We start from the raw sequence: 19606 nt of genomic DNA, 5'->3' as shown, positions 1-19606 counted from the left end.
TCACTCAGAAGCAGACAGTGTGTCAAACTCAGAGCCATTAATATATTCATCTTACTGCCCTTCAAAAAAAAAAGGCTTTTATTGAGATGTCCCATAAAACCCACGGGGTGGAGGGGGGGGTGTATCCAGTGATTTCTCTTGCTCGAGGTACCACCCTAAAAAGAGCAGTGTAGAGGTAGAGGTGGCAACTTCAGTTAGACACCCAAGTACATCACCCGTTGACTCCTTGGGGAGGTGCTTGGTCCAAACCCCTGCCACTGACTGCTTCCACCACACTCCTGTGTTGGGTAAAAGTTTGAGAAGAGCTGTTCAGTGTACCTCCACCCAGCTGTCATTCACATCTCCCAGCTGCTGGCTTAACATACCGTGAGTGTCACAAAGGAATTGGAGCTAGGCAGGGAATCGGTCCATTACTTTAAATTCTTCTACTGTATGGCATATTGAAAGACTTGCATTAGTTTGAATTAAATTTTATTTTCATGTTTTTTCAGAGAAGCTTGAGAAAGAGAATGGTAGGTATACTTTGATTTTTGAGTTTAGTGCTAATCAGATTGAGCACAGATTTTTTAAACTCCATAACGGAAGTGTGGAGGATGTTCTCAGACAGGAAATTGGTTTGCTACCTTAGAGTATTTTTACTTATTTTCTCTCTCCGGTGATAAATTAGGTGTGGTGTTTAGGGAATGGGATGAATGAGAAAAGTGGCCACTGATGATTGGGGAGGTCTGTAGGGACAGTTCTTTCAGTGAAGAAAGGTGACACCAGTTAACCCACTTTCTAATTGAAATCCCACTGATCTTTTGCAGAGCAACTCAAGAATGAAAAAGGTAAGTTGTCTTTTAGTTCTCAACTGCTGCTATCTTTGAGTAAAATGTTCTTTAATGAAATGAGATGTTTCTTCCTTTCCGAAATCCAAGGAGAGTTCATTACCCAGCAGATTTCTATTTAACCCACAGCAGAACTGCTGAGGACTTTCTCTCACAGCAAATTTAGTCATTACCCTAGTGTATTTGTATGTATTGTCTCTCAAGTCTAAAACTGAAGTACTGATTTTAAGATCACTGAGCAGTAGACAGAGAGAAAGTGGGTGAGGTAATATCTTTTATTGGGCCAAGTTCTCTTCTTGGAGAGACAAGCTTTCTAGTTTGCATGGAGCTCTTCTTCAGACCCGTGTAAACTGGAAAGCGTGTCTCTCTCTTCAAAAGAATTTGGTCCAATAAATTATATTACCTCCCGCTCCTCGTTCCTCGAATATCCGTGGAGCAACACAGTTACAACAGCACTGCATACAGAACCGTATGCTATAGACATTCAATAATACCAGGCCCCCACTTTTCTTAATTTTATCTTGATGTATACAAAGAGTCTGGCATAAGATTTTCACGGTGTTTAGTTTTTCATGATATATTATGTTTTCATTATATTTCCTCTGTTACAATCCTTTTGAGAAGATCAAAATTACATGTATTTTAAATGTACACTGCTGTGAAAGGAGTGACTGTTTTTATTTTAAAAAAACCCAAACTTTGTTTCATATTCTGCAATAAACCGCTGGTTTCTTCAAGCGTCTCTGCCTATGCAACCCCCTGCCACAAAACAAAACAAAACAAAAAAAATGGAGTTGAGCAGGAAGCTATTCTCCTTACACTGGGGAATGGTTGATCTCCCACATCTCCAAAGAAGACAACGGGAGATACAGGTTCTCTGGCCACAGGAGGTCTCAAATTACCTAATGAAACTGAGTGGTCGCTATTGAAATATTGTTTCCTAGAAGTGCAACCCCACAAGGAAGTTTAGCTTAGACTCCAAATAGCTCTTTCTATTTAACTGAGCTTTGATATTTTTGTAAATGTTTTCCACAAAAGCTTTTTGATACCCTTTTCCTCACATTACAATGTTTCTTAATCATTTCCATTTAATCTATGTGCCTCGTTCTCTCCCTCTTTCTCTCTCTGTTTTAAACTTCTCATTAAAATTCTTCTCATTTTTATAATTTATCTTCTCATTTTTATAATGTTTATGTATTTTGATATAACTCCCTTCCATCTCAGGTTGAATCATTGGTGCACTTTGTCCTGTGCCATGCCTCAAACACTTGCCTTAGGGTTGGCCTACACTTAAAAGGCCACAGCGGCACATCTGCACTACTGAAACGGGCCCTTGTCATGACTTAAACACTTGCCTTAATGCTGGATTTCCTAGTGCTGCCAGGAAAGTTACATCAAGTTAAATTTGGGCTTTGAGCTTCTCACACCTGACTTTTAACTGCTCAGTAACTGTATTTGCACGCCACAAAAAAGTGACATTAGTCACTTTCAGTTGAATTTTTTAACATGTCCGATTTGATTCTCACATTGGTGATTTCCCGGAGAAAATGAGAAGGTTAGGATTGATTTGTGAAGTCACTCAGAAGCAGGCTGTGTGTCAAACTGAGAGCCATTCATATATTCATGGTACTGCCCGTCAAAAAAAAGGCTTTTATGGAGATGTCCCATACAACCCACGGAGGGGGTTCATGTATCCAGTTATTTCTCTTGCTCGAGGTACCACCCTAAAGAGAGCAATGTAGAGACAGAGGTGGCAACTTCAGTTAGATACCCAAGTACAACACCAGTTGACTCCTTGGGGAGGTGCTTGGTCCAAACCCCTGCCACTGACTACTGCCACCACAGTCCTGTGTTGGGTACAAGTTTGAGCAGAGCTGTTGAGTGTACCTCCACCCAGCTGTCATTCACATCGCCCAGCTGCTAGCTTAACATACCGTGAGTGCCAGAAAGGAATTGGATTAAGGCAAGGGTATTGGTCCACTACTTGAAATTTGTCTACTGTATTGCATATTGAGAGACTTGCATACTGAATTAATTTTGTCCCATGTTTTTCAGAGGAGCTTGAGAAAGAGAATGATAGGTATACTTTGATTTTTGAGTTTAGTGCTAATCAGATTGTGCACACATTTCTTTAAACTCAATAACTGAAGAGTTGAGGATGTTCTCAGGCAGAAAATTAGTTTGCTACCTTAGAGTATTTTTACTTATTTTCTCTCTCTGGTGATAAATTAGGTGTGTTGTGTAGGAAATGGGATGAATCAGAAAAGTGGCCTCTGATGATTGGGGAGGTCTGTAGGGACAGTTCCTTCAGTGAGGAAAGGTGACACCAGTTAACCCACTTTCTAATTGAAATCCCACTGTTCTTTTGCAGAGCAACTCAGGAATGAAAAAGGTAAGTTCTCTTTTATTCCTCAACTGCTGCTATCTTTGAGTAAAATGTTCTTCAATGAACTGAGATATTTCTTCGTTTCCGAAATCCAAGGAGAGTTCAGTACCACATAGATTTCTATTTAACCCACAACAGAACTGTTGAGGACTTTCTCTCACAGGAAATTTAGTCATTACCCTAGTGTATTTGTATGTATTGTCTCTCGTCTAAAATTGAAGTTCTGATTTTAAGATCACTGAGCAGTAGACAGAGAGAAGGTGGTTGAGGTAATATCTTTTATTGGGCCAAATTCTCTTGTTGGAGAGACAAGCTTTCTAGTTTGCACGGAGCTCTTCTTCAGACCCGTGTAAACTGGAAAGCGTGTCTCTCTCTTCAAAAGAATTTGGTCCAATAAATTATATTACCTCCCCCTCCTTGTCTCTCAAATAGCAATGTGGACACAAGAGCAGCGGCAGGGGCTTGGGCTCGTCACCAAAGTGCAAAGCCACCCAAACCCCTGGGTACGTACTTGGGCAGATAGAGCAAGTCTCCGCCAGGGACACTGCTACTCTTCGAGACAAGCTCAAGCAGAGCTGTAACATGTCATCCACACAAGCTGAGGATCACACCTCCCAGCTGCTGTGTAAACCCACCCTGGGTGTCCCGAAGGAATTCTGTCCATTACTTTAAATTGGGATGCTACTGTGCATTTTGCACATGGAAAGATTTAGGTAAATTTGAAATAAAATTTATTGTTATATTTTTCAGACAAGCTGGAGAAAGAGAACGGTAGGTTCACAAGAACAGGTCCACCTTAACCGCTGGGTACTTACTTGGGCAGATATCCCAAGCCACCACCTGTTTTCGCTGCCACCGCATTGCTATTTATAGGCACAATCTCGAGCAGAGCAGTCATGTGTACAAAACCCCTGCTTGCTGGGAGTGGCACTCTGTCTCCCCCACTTAGCTAAGGCTGTAGATGGCTCATCAATCTCTGTTGGGCCTAGCTCCCCTAGCGGGGAACAGAGTGGCACTCCCAGCAAGCTGGGCTTACATAGTCACCCTGGGCAGCGATTTACGTCCCCGAGCTTCCGAGACATTCCCAGTTGTATTGCCTGAAATCCTGCTACGGGCCACCCCTTGTAACGCTGGCCCACAAGGGGGCTTTAGCAGTCTGGATCGTACGTGGGACCTCTGGAACTAAATGCATGAGCTAAAAGACCAGACAGGTCTCTGGTAGCCACGGCTGCAGATGGCTCATCGGTCTCTAGCTGGCCTAACCAAAGCTAGAGGGGAAGAGAGCATCACTCACAATGAGCAGGCGTGTCAGGTACATCTACCCAATCTGGGACTCACAACTCCCAGCTTCTCTGTAGGAATAGCCTGAGAGTCACAAAGCAGGGAATCTGTCCATGACTTTAAATATGGAGAATGTAGTGAATATTGGAAGACTTGCATTATTGTGAAACACATGTTATTTTTATATTTTTCAGACAAGCTTGGGTTACAGAACGGTAGGTTTACTTATATTTTTCAGTGTAGTGTTAATCAGATTGAGATCAAATGACTTGTAGGCCGTGGGGATTCCTAGGGGTCCTTCAACAGACTGAGGAGTCAAGCCACTGTCAATAAGTTAATTACGGTGATGTGTGGTTGAGAGAATGACATTTGTAAACAGGAGTCGTTGGGGTGTGGGCTGGTTCTCCAGTTTTGCGTGTTCACAGGCCTCTGCTTTCTTAATCTATGGAATGCAAGTTTCGGAGTTGTTATTGAATGTGGGTGCGGAATTTGATGCGGTGTGTAGGAAAAGGGCTGAATCAGAGAACTGGCAGCTGATGATTGGGGAGTTCTGTAGGGACAGTTTGTTCAGTGAGGTAAGATAAGGCCTATTTACCCAATTTCTAAGAGAAATCCCACTGTTCGTTTTGCAGACCAATTCAAGAATGAAAAAGGTAAGTTCTCTTGTTATTTCTCAACTGCCGCTACCCTCGAAGAAAATGTTCTTGAATGAAAAGAGATATTTCTTCCTTTCCAAAATCCAAGGAGAGTTTGTTACCCAACAGGACTTTCTCTTACAGCAAGTTGAGCCATTACTATACAGGTTTTGTACTTATTGTCTCTCAGGTCTTAAATAGAAGTACTGATTTAAAGTACCACTGGGCAGTGCACAGAGAGAAGCTAGGTGAGGTAATATCTTTTATTGGACCAACTTCTCTGGTTGGAGAGACAACCTTTTGAGTTTACACAGAGCTCCTCTTCAGACCTGTGTAAGCTTGAAAGCTTGTCTCTCTCTTCAAAAGAATTTGGTCCAATAAAGGATATTACCTCCCCCTCCTTGTCTCGCTGGTATCCTGGGACCAACACAGCTAAAACAGCACTGCGTACAACACCATGCAGTATAGGCATTCTATAATGCCAGGCCCACTCTTACATTAATTTTACCTTTGTGTATATGCAGAAGTTAGCATAAGAGTTATATGCTGTTTTGTTTTTTCCTGTTGTGTTATTTTTTCATGATATGATCTCTTGTAAATTGGGGAAATCCTTTCGAGAAGATCAAAATAATATGTATTTTAAATGTTGTACACTGCTGTGAGAATAGTCCCAGTTTTTATTTAAGAATTAAAAATCAACACTGTGTGTCATATTCTACGATACACTGCCATTTCTTCAGGAGTCTCTGAATGTAGAAATTCCCCTCCCTCCAAAAATGGACTTGAGATAAGCAGCAGGGGATTCCCCTTAACCTGGTGAATGGTTGATCTCTCACATCTGCAAATATGTCAGCGGGAGAGACAGGTTCTCTGGCCACAGGAGGTCTCAAATTACTCTCTGAAAATGAGTGGTCACTATTGAAAAATTATGTCCTAAGTAGGCAAAGATAGAGGGGAACTCAGCTTAGGCTCGGCAAAGACCTTTCCATTGAAGTAAGCTTTGATAATTCTGTAAATGTTTTCGCAAAAGCCTTGTTATACCTTTTTTCTCACATCACAATATTTTCTTCATCATTTCCCTTTAATTAATGTGCCACATTCTCTCTCTCCATGTTTCTGGTTTAAACTTCTCATAAAAAAGGAATGAAGTGTAAACATCTGGATGGAATCCATTTTCAGTGTTACCTTCTCGATTTTTATAAAGTTTATGTATTTTAATATAACTCCCTTCCATCTCAGGTTGAATCATTGGTGCACTTTGTCCTGTGCCATGCCTCAAACACTTGCCTTAGGGTTGGCCTACACTTAAAAGGCCGCAGGGGTAGAGCTGCACTACTCAAACGGGCCCTTGTCGTGCCCTAAACACTTGCCTTAATGCTGGATTTCCTAGTGCTGCCTGGAAAGTTACATCAAGTTAAATTTGAGCTTTGAACTTCTCACACCTGACTATTAACTGCTCAGTAACAGTATTCACACGCCACAAAAAAGTGTGATTAGTCACTTTCAGTTGAATTCTTTAATATGGCTGATTGATTCTAACATTTGTGATCTCCCGGAGAAAATGAGAAAGTTAGGATTGATTTGTGAAGTCACTCAGAAGCAGACAGTGTGTCAAACTGAGAGCCATTAATATATTCATCTTACTGCCCTTCAAAAAAAAAAGGCTTTTATTGAGATGTCCCATAAAACCCACGGGGTGGAGGGGGGGGTGTATCCAGTGATTTCTCTTGCTCGAGGTACCACCCTAAAAAGAGCAGTGTAGAGGTAGAGGTGGCAACTTCAGTTAGACACCCAAGTACATCACCCGTTGACTCCTTGGGGAGGTGCTTGGTCCAAACCCCTGCCACTGACCGCTTCCACCACACTCCTGTGTTGGGTACAAGTTTGAGAAGAGCTGTTCAGTGTACCTCCACCCAGCTGTCATTCACATCTCGCAGCTGCTGGCTTAACATACCGTGAGTGTCACAAAGGAATTGGAGCTAGGCAGGGAATCGGTCCATTACTTTAAATTCTTCTACTGTATGGCATATTGAAAGACTTGCATTAGTTTGAATTAAATTTTATTTTCATGTTTTTTCAGAGAAGCTTGAGAAAGAGAATGGTAGGTATACTTTGATTTTTGAGTTTAGTGCTAATCAGATTGAGCACAGATTTTTTAAACTCCATAACGGAAGTGTGGAGGATGTTCTCAGACAGGAAATTGGTTTGCTACCTTAGAGTATTTTTACTTATTTTCTCTCTCCGGTGATAAATTAGGTGTGGTGTTTAGGGAATGGGATGAATGAGAAAAGTGGCCACTGATGATTGGGGAGGTCTGTAGGGACAGTTCTTTCGGTGAAGACAGGTGACACCAGTTAACCCACTTTCTAATTGAAATCCCACTGATCTTTTGCAGAGCAACTCAAGAATGAAAAAGGTAAGTTGTCTTTTAGTTCTCAACTGCTGCTATCTTTCAGTAAAATGTTCTTTAATGAAATGAGATGTTTCTTCCTTTCCGAAATCCAAGGAGAGTTCATTACCCAGCAGATTTCTATTTAACCCACAGCAGAACTGCTGAGGACTTTCTCTCACAGCAAATTTAGTCATTACCCTAGTGTATTTGTATGTATTGTCTCTCAAGTCTAAAACTGAAGTACTGATTTTAAGATCACTGAGCAGTAGACAGAGAGAAAGTGGGTGAGGTAATATCTTTTATTGGGCCAAGTTCTCTTGTTGGAGAGACAAGCTTTCTAGTTTGCATGGAGCTCTTCTTCAGACCTGTGTAAACTGGAAAGCGTGTCTCTCTCTTCAAAAGAATTTGGTCCAATAAATTATATTACCTCCCGCTCCTCGTTCCTCGAATATCCGTGGAGCAACACAGTTACAACAGCACTGCATACAGAACCGTATGCTATAGACATTCAATAATACCAGGCCCCCGCTTTCCTTAATTTTATCTTGATGTATACGAAGAGTCTGGCATAAGATTTTCACGGTGTTTAGTTTTTCATGATATATTATGTTTTCATTATATTTCCTCTGTTACAATCCTTTTGAGAAGATCAAAATTACATGTATTTTACATGTACACTGCTGTGAAAGGAGTGACTGTTTTTATTTAAAAAAAACCCAAACTTTGTTTCATATTCTGCAATAAACCGCTGGTTTCTTCAAGCGTCTCTGCCTATGCAACCCCCTGCCACAATACAATACAAAACAAAAAAAATGGAGTTGAGCAGGAAGCTATTCTCCTTACACTGGGGAATGGTTGATCTCCCACATCTCCAAAGAAGACAACGGGAGATACAGGTTCTCTGGCCACAGGAGGTCTCAAATTACCTAATGAAACTGAGTGGTCGCTATTGAAATATTGTTTCCTAGAAGTGCAACCCCACAAGGAAGTTTAGCTTAGACTCCGAATAGCTCTTTCTATTTAACTGAGCTTTGATATTTTTATAAATGTTTTCCACAAAAGCTTTTTGATACCCTTTTCCTCACATTACAATGTTTTCTTAATCATTTCCATTTAATCTATGTGCCTCGTTCTCTCCCTCTTTCTCTCTCTGTTTTAAACTTCTCATTAAAATTCTTCTCATTTTTATAATTTATCTTCTCATTTTTATAATGTTTATGTATTTTGATATAACTCCCTTCCATCTCAGGTTGAATCATTGGTGCACTTTGTCCTTTGCCATGCCTCAAACACTTGCCTTAGGGTTGGCCTACACTTAAAAGGCCACAGCGGCACAGCTGCACTACTGAAACGGTCCCTTGTCATGCCTTAAACACTTGCCTTAATGCTGGATTTCCTAGTGCTGCCAGGAAAGTTACATCAAGTTAAATTTGGGCTTTGAGCTTCTCACACCTGACTTTTAACTGCTCAGTAACTGTATTTGCACGCCACAAAAAAGTGACATTAGTCACTTTCAGTTGAATTTTTTAACATGTCCGATTTGATTCTCACATTGGTGATTTCCCGGAGAAAATGAGAAGGTTAGGATTGATTTGTGAAGTCACTCAGAAGCAGGCTGTGTGTCAAACTGAGAGCCATTCATATATTCATGGTACTGCCCGTCAAAAAAAAGGCTTTTATGGAGATGTCCCATACAACCCACGGAGGGGGTTCATGTATCCAGTTATTTCTCTTGCTCGAGGTACCACCCTAAAGAGAGCAATGTAGAGGCAGAGGTGGCAACTTCAGTTAGATACCCAAGTACAACACCAGTTGACTCCTTGGGGAGGTGCTTGGTCCAAACCCCTGCCACTGACCACTGCCACCACAGTCCTGTGTTGGGTACAAGTTTGAGCAGAGCTGTTGAGTGTACCTCCACCCAGCTGTCATTCACATCGCCCAGCTGCTAGCTTAACATACCGTGAGTGCCAGAAAGGAATTGGATTAAGGCAAGGGTATTGGTCAACTACTTGAAATTTGTCTACTGTATTGCATATTGACAGACTTGCATAATGAATTAATTTTGTCCCATGTTTTTCAGAGGAGCTTGAGAAAGAGAATGATAGGTATACTTTGATTTTTGAGTTTAGTGCTAATCAGATTGTGCACACATTTCTTTAAACTCCATAACTGAAGAGTTGAGGATGTTCTCAGGAAGAAAATTGGTTTGCTACCTTAGAGTATTTTTACTTATTTTTTCTCTCTGGTGATAAATTAGGTGTCTTGTGTAGGAAATGGGATGAATCAGAAAAGTGGCCTCTGATGATTGGGGAGGTCTGTAGGGACAGTTCCTTCAGTGAGGAAAGGTGACACCAGTTAACCCACTTTCTAATTGAAATCCCACTGTTCTTTTGCAGAGCAACTCAGGAATGAAAAAGGTAAGTTCTCTTCTATTCCTCAACTGCTGCTATCTTTGAGTAAAATGTTCTTCAATGAACTGAGATATTTCTTCGTTTCCGAAATCCAAGGAGAGTTCAGTACCACATAGATTTCTATTTAACCCACAACAGAACTGTTGAGGACTTTCTCTCACAGGAAATTTAGTCATTACCCTAGTGTATTTGTATGTATTGTCTCTCGTCTAAAATTGAAGTTCTGATTTTAAGATCACTGAACAGTAGACAGAGAGAAGGTGGTTGAGGTAATATCTTTTATTGGGCCAAATTCTCTTGTTGGAGAGACAAGCTTTCTAGTTTGCACGGAGCTCTTCTTCAGACCCGTGTAAACTGGAAAGCGTGTCTCTCTCTTCAAAAGAATTTGGTCCAATAAATTATATTACCTCCCCCTCCTTGTCTCTCAAATAGCAATGTGGACACAAGAGCAGCGGCAGGGGCTTGGGCTCGTCACCAAAGTGCAAAGCCACCCAAACCCCTGGGTACGTACTTGGGCAGATAGAGCAAGTCTCCGCCAGGGACACTGCTACTCTTCGAGACAAGCTCAAGCAGAGCTGTAACATGTCATCCACACAAGCTGAGGATCACACCTCCCAGCTGCTGTGTAAACCCACCCTGGGTGTCCCGAAGGAATTCTGTCCATTACTTTAAATTGGGATGCTACTGTGCATTTTGCACATGGAAAGATTTAGGTAAATTTGAAATAAAATTTATTGTTATATTTTTCAGACAAGCTGGAGAAAGAGAACGGTAGGTTCACAAGAACAGGTCCACCTTAACCGCTGGGTACTTACTTGGGCAGATATCCCAAGCCACCACCTGTTTTCGCTGCCACCGCATTGCTATTTATAGGCACAATCTCGAGCAGAGCAGTCATGTGTACAAAACCCCTGCTTGCTGGGAGTGGCACTCTGTCTCCCCCACTTAGCTAAGGCTGTAGATGGCTCATCAATCTCTGTTGGGCCTAGCTCCCCTAGCGGGGAACAGAGTGGCACTCCCAGCAAGCTGGGCTTACATAGTCACCCTGGGCAGCGATTTACGTCCCCGAGCTTCCGAGACATTCCCAGTTGTATTGCCTGAAAACCTGCTACGGGCCACCCCTTGTAACGCTGGCCCACAAGGGGGCTTTAGCAGTCTGGATCGTACGTGGGACCTCTGGAACTAAATGCATGAGCTAAAAGACCAGACAGGTCTCTGGTAGCCACGGCTGCAGATGGCTCATCGGTCTCTAGCTGGCCTAACCAAAGCTAGAGGGGAAGAGAGCATCACTCACAATGAGCAGGCGTGTCAGGTACATCTACCCAATCTGGGACTCACAACTCCCAGCTTCTCTGTAGGAATAGCCTGAGAGTCACAAAGCAGGGAATCTGTCCATGACTTTAAATATGGAGAATGTAGTGAATATTGGAAGACTTGCATTATTGTGAAACACATGTTATTTTTATATTTTTCAGACAAGCTTGGGTTACAGAACGGTAGGTTTACTTATATTTTTCAGTGTAGTGTTAATCAGATTGAGATCAAATGACTTGTAGGCCGTGGGGATTCCTAGGGGTCCTTCAACAGACTGAGGAGTCAAGCCACTGTCAATAAGTTAATTACGGTGATGTGTGGTTGAGAGAATGACATTTGTAAACAGGAGTCGTTGGGGTGTGGGCTGGTTCTCCAGTTTTGCGTGTTCACAGGCCTCTGCTTTCTTAATCTATGGAATGCAAGTTTCGGAGTTGTTATTGAATGTGGGTGCGGAATTTGATGCGGTGTGTAGGAAAAGGGCTGAATCAGAGAACTGGCAGCTGATGATTGGGGAGTTCTGTAGGGACAGTTTGTTCAGTGAGGTAAGATAAGGCCTATTTACCCAATTTCTAAGAGAAATCCCACTGTTCGTTTTGCATACCAATTCAAGAATGAAAAAGGTAAGTTCTCTTGTTATTTCTCAACTGCCGCTACCCTCGAAGAAAATGTTCTTGAATGAAAAGAGATATTTCTTCCTTTCCAAAATCCAAGGAGAGTTTGTTACCCAACAGGACTTTCTCTTACAGCAAGTTGAGCCATTACTATACAGGTTTTGTACTTATTGTCTCTCAGGTCTTAAATAGAAGTACTGATTTAAAGTACCACTGGGCAGTGCACAGAGAGAAGCTAGGTGAGGTAATATCTTTTATTGGACCAACTTCTCTGGTTGGAGAGACAACCTTTTGAGTTTACACAGAGCTCCTCTTCAGACCTGTGTAAGCTTGAAAGCTTGTCTCTCTCTTCAAAAGAATTTGGTCCAATAAAGGATATTACCTCCCCCTCCTTGTCTCGCTGGTATCCTGGGACCAACACAGCTAAAACAGCACTGCGTACAACACCATGCAGTATAGGCATTCTATAATGCCAGGCCCACTCTTACATTAATTTTACCTTTGTGTATATGCAGAAGTTAGCATAAGAGTTATATGCTGTTTTGTTTTTTCCTGTTGTGTTATTTTTTCATGATATGATCTCTTGTAAATTGGGGAAATCCTTTCGAGAAGATCAAAATAATATGTATTTTAAATGTTGTACACTGCTGTGAGAATAGTCCCAGTTTTTATTTAAGAATTAAAAATCAACACTGTGTGTCATATTCTACGATACACTGCCATTTCTTCAGGAGTCTCTGAATGTAGAAATTCCCCTCCCTCCAAAAATGGACTTGAGATAAGCAGCAGGGGATTCCCCTTAACCTGGTGAATGGTTGATCTCCCACATCTGCAAATATGTCAGCGGGAGAGACAGGTTCTCTGGCCACAGGAGGTCTCAAATTACTCTCTGAAAATGAGTGGTCACTATTGAAAAATTATGTCCTAAGTAGGCAAAGATAGAGGGGAACTCAGCTTAGGCTCGGCAAAGACCTTTCCATTGAAGTAAGCTTTGATAATTCTGTAAATGTTTTCGCAAAAGCCTTGTTATACCTTTTTTCTCACATCACAATATTTTCTTCATCATTTCCCTTTAATTAATGTGCCACATTCTCTCTCTCCATGTTTCTGGTTTAAACTTCTCATAAAAAAGGAATGAAGTGTAAACATCTGGATGGAATCCATTTTCAGTGTTACCTTCTCGATTTTTATAAAGTTTATGTATTTTAATATAACTCCCTTCCATCTCAGGTTGAATCATTGGTGCACTTTGTCCTGTGCCATGCCTCAAACACTTGCCTTAGGGTTGGCCTACACTTAAAAGGCCGCAGGGGTAGAGCTGCACTACTCAAACGGGCCCTTGTCGTGCCCTAAACATTTGCCTTAATGCTGGATTTCCTAGTGCTGCCTGGAAAGTTACATCAAGTTAAATTTGAGCTTTGAACTTCTCACACCTGACTATTAACTGCTCAGTAACAGTATTCACACGCCACAAAAAAGTGTGATTAGTCACTTTCAGTTGAATTCTTTAATATGGCTGATTGATTCTAACATTTGTGATCTCCCGGAGAAAATGAGAAAGTTAGGATTGATTTGTGAAGTCACTCAGAAGCAGACAGTGTGTCAAACTGAGAGCCATTAATATATTCATCTTACTGCCCTTCAAAAAAAAAAGGCTTTTATTGAGATGTCCCATAAAACCCACGGGGTGGAGGGGGGGGTGTATCCAGTGATTTCTCTTGCTCGAGGTACCACCCTAAAAAGAGCAGTGTAGAGGTAGAGGTGGCAACTTCAGTTAGACACCCAAGTACATCACCCGTTGACTCCTTGGGGAGGTGCTTGGTCCAAACCCCTGCCACTGACCGCTTCCACCACACTCCTGTGTTGGGTACAAGTTTGAGAAGAGCTGTTCAGTGTACCTCCACCCAGCTGTCATTCACATCTCGCAGCGGCTGGCTTAACATACCGTGAGTGTCACAAAGGAATTGGAGCTAGGCAGGGAATCGGTCCATTACTTTAAATTCTTCTACTGTATGGCATATTGAAAGACTTGCATTAGTTTGAATTAAATTTTATTTTCATGTTTTTTCAGAGAAGCTTGAGAAAGAGAATGGTAGGTATACTTTGATTTTTGAGTTTAGTGCTAATCAGATTGAGCACAGATTTTTTAAACTCCATAACGGAAGTGTGGAGGATGTTCTCAGACAGGAAATTGGTTTGCTACCTTAGAGTATTTTTACTTATTTTCTCTCTCCGGTGATAAATTAGGTGTGGTGTTTAGGGAATGGGATGAATGAGAAAAGTGGCCACTGATGATTGGGGAGGTCTGTAGGGACAGTTCTTTCGGTGAAGACAGGTGACACCAGTTAACCCACTTTCTAATTGAAATCCCACTGATCTTTTGCAGAGCAACTCAAGAATGAAAAAGGTAAGTTGTCTTTTAGTTCTCAACTGCTGCTATCTTTCAGTAAAATGTTCTTAAATGAAATGAGATGTTTCTTCCTTTCCGAAATCCAAGGAGAGTTCATTACCCAGCAGATTTCTATTTAACCCACAGCAGAACTGCTGAGGACTTTCTCTCACAGCAAATTTAGTCATTACCCTAGTGTATTTGTATGTATTGTCTCTCAAGTCTAAAACTGAAGTACTGATTTTAAGATCACTGAGCAGTAGACAGAGAGAAAGTGAGTGAGGTAATATCTTTTATTGGGCCAAGTTCTCTTCTTGGAGAGACAAGCTTTCTAGTTTGCATGGAGCTCTTCTTCAGACCCGTGTAAACTGGAAAGCGTGTCTCTCTCTTCAAAAGAATTTGGTCCAATAAATTATATTACCTCCCGCTCCTCGTTCCTCGAATATCCGTGGAGCAACACAGTTACAACAGCACTGCATACAGAACCGTATGCTATAGACATTCAATAATACCATGCCCCCGCTTTACTTAATTTTATCTTGATGTATACGAAGAGTCTGGCATAAGATTTTCACGGTGTTTAGTTTTTCATGATATATTATGTTTTCATTATATTTCCTCTGTTACAATCCTTTTGAGAAGATCAAAATTACATGTATTTTAAATGTACACTGCTGTGAAAGGAGTGACTGTTTTTATTTTAAAAAAACCCCAAACTTTGTTTCATATTCTGCAATACACCGCTGGTTTCTTCAAGCGTCTCTGCCTATGCAACCCCCTGCCAAAAAACAAAACAAAACAAAAAAAAATGGAGATGAGCAGGAAGCTATTCTCCTTACACTGGGGAATGGTTGATCTCCCACATCTCCAAAGAAGACAACGGGAGATACAGGTTCTCTGGCCACAGGAGGTCTCAAATTACCTAATGAAACTGAGTGGTCGCTATTGAAATATTGTTTCCTAGAAGTGCAACCCCACAAGGAAGTTCAGCTTAGACTCCGAATAGCTCTTTCTATTTAACTGAGCTTTGATATTTTTGTAAATGTTTTCCACAAAAGCTTTTTGATACCCTTTTCCTCACATTACAATGTTTTCTTAATCATTTCCATTTAATCTTTGTGCCTCGTTCTCTCCCTCTTTCTCTCTCTGTTTTAAACTTCTCATTAAAATTCTTCTCATTTTTATAATTTATCTTCTCATTTTTATAATGTTTATGTATTTTGATATAACTCCCTTCCATCTCAGGTTGAATCATTGGTGCACTTTGTCCTGTGCCATGCCTCAAACACTTGCCTTAGGGTTGGCCTACACTTAAAAGGCCACAGCGGCACAGCTGCACTACTGAAACGGGCCCTTGTCATGCCTTAAACACTTGCCTTAATGCTGGATTTCCTAGTGCTGCCAGGAAAGTTACATCAAGTTAAATTTGGGCTTTGAGCTTCTCACACCTGACTTTTAACTGCTCAGTAACTGTATTTGCACGCCACAAAAAAGTGTCATTAGTCACTTTCAGTTGAATTTTTTAATATGGCTGATTGAGTCTAACATTTGTGATCTCCGGGAGAAAATGAGAAAGATAGGATTGATTTGTGAAGTCACTCAGAAGCAGGCTGTGTGTCAAACTGAGAGCCATTCATATATTCATCGTACTGCCTGTCAAAAAAAAGGCTTTTATTGAGATGTCCAATACAACCCACGGAGGGGGTTCATGTATCCGGTGATTTCTCTTGCTCGAGGTACCACCCTAAAGAGAGCAGTGTAGAGACAGAGGTGGCAACTTCAGTTAGACACCCAAGTACATCACCCGTTGACTCCTTGGGGAGGTGCTTGGTCCAAAGCCCTGCCACTGACCGTTGCCACCACAGTCCTGTGTTGGGTACAAGTTTGAGCAGAGCTGTTGAGTGTATCTCCACCCAGCTGTCATTCACATCTCCCAGCTGCTGGCTTAACATACCGTGAGTGTCACAAAGGAATTGGAGCAAGGCAGGGAATCAGTCCATTACTTGAAATTTGTCTACTGTGTGGCATATTGAAAGACTTGCATTAGTTTGAATTAAATTTTATGTTCATGTTTTTTCAGAGAAGCTTAAGAAAGAGAATGGTAGGTATACTTTGATTTTTGAGTTTAGTGCTAATCAGATTGAGCACAGATTTTTTAAACTTCATAACGGAAGTGTGGAGGATGTTCTCAGACAGGAAATTGGTTTGCTACCTTAGAGTATTTTTACTTATTTTCTCTCTCTGGTGATAAATTAGTTGTGGTGTGTAGGGAGTGGGATGAATGAGAAAAGTGGCCACTGATGATTGGGGAGGTCTGTAGGGACAGTTCCTTCAGTGAGGAAAGGTGACACCAGTTAACCCACTTTCTAATTGAAATCCCACTGTTCTTTTGCAGAGCAACTCAAGAATGTAAAAGGTAAGTTGTCTTTTAGTTCTCAACTGCTGCTATCTTTGAGTAAAATGTTCTTTAATGAAATGAGATGTTTCTTCCTTTCCGAAATCCAAGGAGAGTTCATTACCCAGCAGATTTCTATATAACCCACAGCAGAACTGCTGAGGACTTTCTCTCACAGCAAATTTAGTCATTACCCTAGTGTATTTGTATGTTTTGTCTCTCAAGTCTAAAACTGAAATACTGATTTTAAGATCACTGAGCAGTAGACAGAGAGAAGGTGGGTGAGGTAATATCTTTTACTGGGCCAAGTTCTCTTGTTGGAGAGACAAGCTTTCTAGTTTGCATGGAGCTCTTCTTCAGACCTGTGTAACCTGGAAAGCGTGTCTCTCTCTTCAAAAGAATTTGGTCCAATAAATTATATTACCTCCCCCTCCTTGTCTCTCAAATAGCAATGTGGACACAAGAGCAGCGGCAGGGGCTTGGGCTCGTCACCAAAGTGCAAAGCCACCCAAGCCTCTGGGTATGTACTTGGGCAGATAGAGCAAATCTCTGCCACGGACACTGCTACTCTTCGAGACAAGCTCAAGCAGAGCTGTAACATGTCATCCACACAAGCTGATAATCACACCTCCCAGCTGCTGTGTAGACCCTGGCTGGGTGTCCCGAAGGATGTCTGTCCATTACTTTAAATTGGGATGCTACTGTGCATTTTGCACATGGAAAGATTTAGGTAATTTTGAATTAAAATTTATTGTTATATTTTTCAGACAAGCTGGAGAAAGAGAACGGTAGGTTCACAAGAACAGGTCCACCTTAACCGCTGGGTACTTACTTGGGCAGATATCCCAAGCCACCACCTGTTTTCGCTGCCACCGCATTGCTATTTATAGGCACAATCTCGAGCAGAGCAGTCATGTGTACAAAACCCCTGCTTGCTGGGAGTGGCACTCTGTCTCCCCCACTTAGCTAAGGCTGTAGATGGCTCATCAATCTCTGTTGGGCCTAGCTCCCCTAGCGGGGAACAGAGTGGCACTCCCAGCAAGCTGGGCTTACATAGTCACCCTGGGCAGCTATGTACGTCCCCGAGCTTCCGAGACATTCCCAGTTGTATTGCCTGAAATCCTGCTACGGGCCACCCCTTGTAACGCTGGCCCACAAGGGGGCTTTAGCAGTCTGGATCATACGTGGGACCTCTGGAACTAAATGCATGAGCTAAAAGACCAGACAGGTCTCTGGTAGCCACGGCTGCAGATGGCTCATCGGTCTCTAGCTGGCCTAACCAAAGCTAGAGGGGAAGAGAGCATCACTCACAATGAGCAGGCGTGTCAGGTACATCTACCCAATCTGGGACTCACAACTCCCAGCTTCTCTGTAGGAATAGCCTGAGAGTCACAAAGCAGGGAATCTGTCCATGACTTTAAATATGGAGAATGTAGTGAATATTGGAAGACTTGCATTATTGTGAAACACATGTTATTTTTATATTTTTCAGACAAGCTTGGGTTACAGAACGGTAGGTTTACTTATATTTTTCAGTGTAGTGTTAATCAGATTGAGATCAAATGACTTGTAGGCCGTGGGGATTCCTAGGGGTCCTTCAACAGACTGAGGAGTCAAGCCACTGTCAATAAGTTAATTACGGTGATGTGTGATTGAGAGAATGACATTTGTAAACAGGAGTCATTGGGGTGTGGGCTGGTTCTCCAGTTTTGTGTGTCACAGGCCTCTGCTTTCTTAATCTATGGAATGCAAGATTCGGAGTTGTTACTGAATGTGGGTGCGGAATTTGATGCGGTGTGTTGGAAAAGGGCTGAATCAGAGAACTGGCAGCTGATGATTGGGGAGTTCTGTAGGGACAGTTTGTTCAGTGAGGTAAGATAAGGCCTATTTACCCAATTTCTAAGAGAAATCCCACTGTTCGTTTTGCAGACCAATTCAAGAATGAAAAAGGTAAGTTCTCTTGTTATTTCTCAACTGCCGCTACCCTCGAAGTAAATGTTCTTGAATGAAAAGAGATATTTGTTCCTTTCCAAAATCCAAGGCGAGTTTGTTACCCAACAGGACTTTCTCTTACAGCAAGTTGAGCCATTACTATACAGGTTTTGTACTTATTGTCTCTCAGGTCTTAAATATATTTATATTATCTCCTGCTCCTCGTTGCTCGAATATCCGTGGAGCAACACAGTTACAAGAGCACTGCATAAAGAACCGTATACTATAGACATTCAATAATACCAGGCCCCCTCTTTCCTTAATTTTATCTTGATGTATATGAAGAGGCTGGCATAAGATTTTCACAGTGTTTAGTTTTTCATGATATATTATGTTTTCATTGTATTTCCTCTGTTACAAATTTTCAGAAATCCTTTTGAGAAGGTCAAAATTACATGTATTTTAAATGTACACTGCTGTGAAAGGAGTGACAGTTTTTATTTAAAAAAACCCCAAACTTCGTTTCATAATCTGCAATACACCCCTGGTTTCTCCTAGCGTCTCTGCCTATGCAACCCCCTGCCCCCCCCCGCAAAAATGAAGATGAGCAGCAGGGTATTCTCCTTACTCTGGAGAATGGTTGATCTCCCACATCTCCAAAGAAGACAACGGGAGATACAAGTTCTCTGGCCACAGGAGGTCTCAAATTACTGAATGAAACTGAGTGGTCACTATTGAAAAATTGTTTCCTAGAAGTGCAACCCCAAAAGGAAGTTCAGCTTAGACTCCGAATAGCTCTTTCTATTTAACTGAGCTTTGATATTTTTGTAAATGTTTTCCACAAAAGCTTTTTGATACCCTTTTCCTCACATTACAATGTTTTCTTAATCATTTCCATTTAATCTATGTGCCTCGTTCTCTCCCTCTCTCTCTCTCTGTTTTAAACTTCTCATTAAAATTCTTCTCATTTTTATAATGTTTATGTATTTTGATATAACTCCCTTCCATCTCAGGTTGAATCATTGGTGCACTT

At 41.5% G+C, this 19606-nt stretch overlaps 1 protein-coding gene across 1 annotated transcript in view; it reads left to right on the top strand.

Annotated features, from left to right (window-relative positions):
* LOC135892895 (myb-like protein X) overlaps positions 1-19606 on the top strand; it is a 96461-nt gene that overhangs the window by 68773 nt on the left and 8082 nt on the right. Inside the window, exons 43-58 of the mRNA XM_065420660.1 lie at positions 492-512; positions 807-827; positions 3199-3219; positions 3964-3984; positions 5127-5147; positions 7210-7230; positions 7525-7545; positions 9918-9938; positions 10683-10703; positions 11408-11428; positions 13929-13949; positions 14244-14264; positions 16327-16347; positions 16642-16662; positions 17409-17429; positions 18571-18591. Of these exons, the coding sequence (XP_065276732.1) occupies positions 492-512; positions 807-827; positions 3199-3219; positions 3964-3984; positions 5127-5147; positions 7210-7230; positions 7525-7545; positions 9918-9938; positions 10683-10703; positions 11408-11428; positions 13929-13949; positions 14244-14264; positions 16327-16347; positions 16642-16662; positions 17409-17429; positions 18571-18591 (336 nt within the window). The remainder of the gene's footprint in view (positions 1-491; positions 513-806; positions 828-3198; positions 3220-3963; positions 3985-5126; positions 5148-7209; positions 7231-7524; positions 7546-9917; positions 9939-10682; positions 10704-11407; positions 11429-13928; positions 13950-14243; positions 14265-16326; positions 16348-16641; positions 16663-17408; positions 17430-18570; positions 18592-19606) is intronic.

The sequence above is a fragment of the Emys orbicularis genome, chromosome 21 (genome assembly GCF_028017835.1).
Source record: "Emys orbicularis isolate rEmyOrb1 chromosome 21, rEmyOrb1.hap1, whole genome shotgun sequence".
In the NCBI taxonomy this organism is placed as follows: domain Eukaryota; kingdom Metazoa; phylum Chordata; order Testudines; family Emydidae; genus Emys; species Emys orbicularis.
Note: the sequence above shows the minus strand (reverse complement) of the source record. Positions and strands in the feature narration are given on the sequence as shown.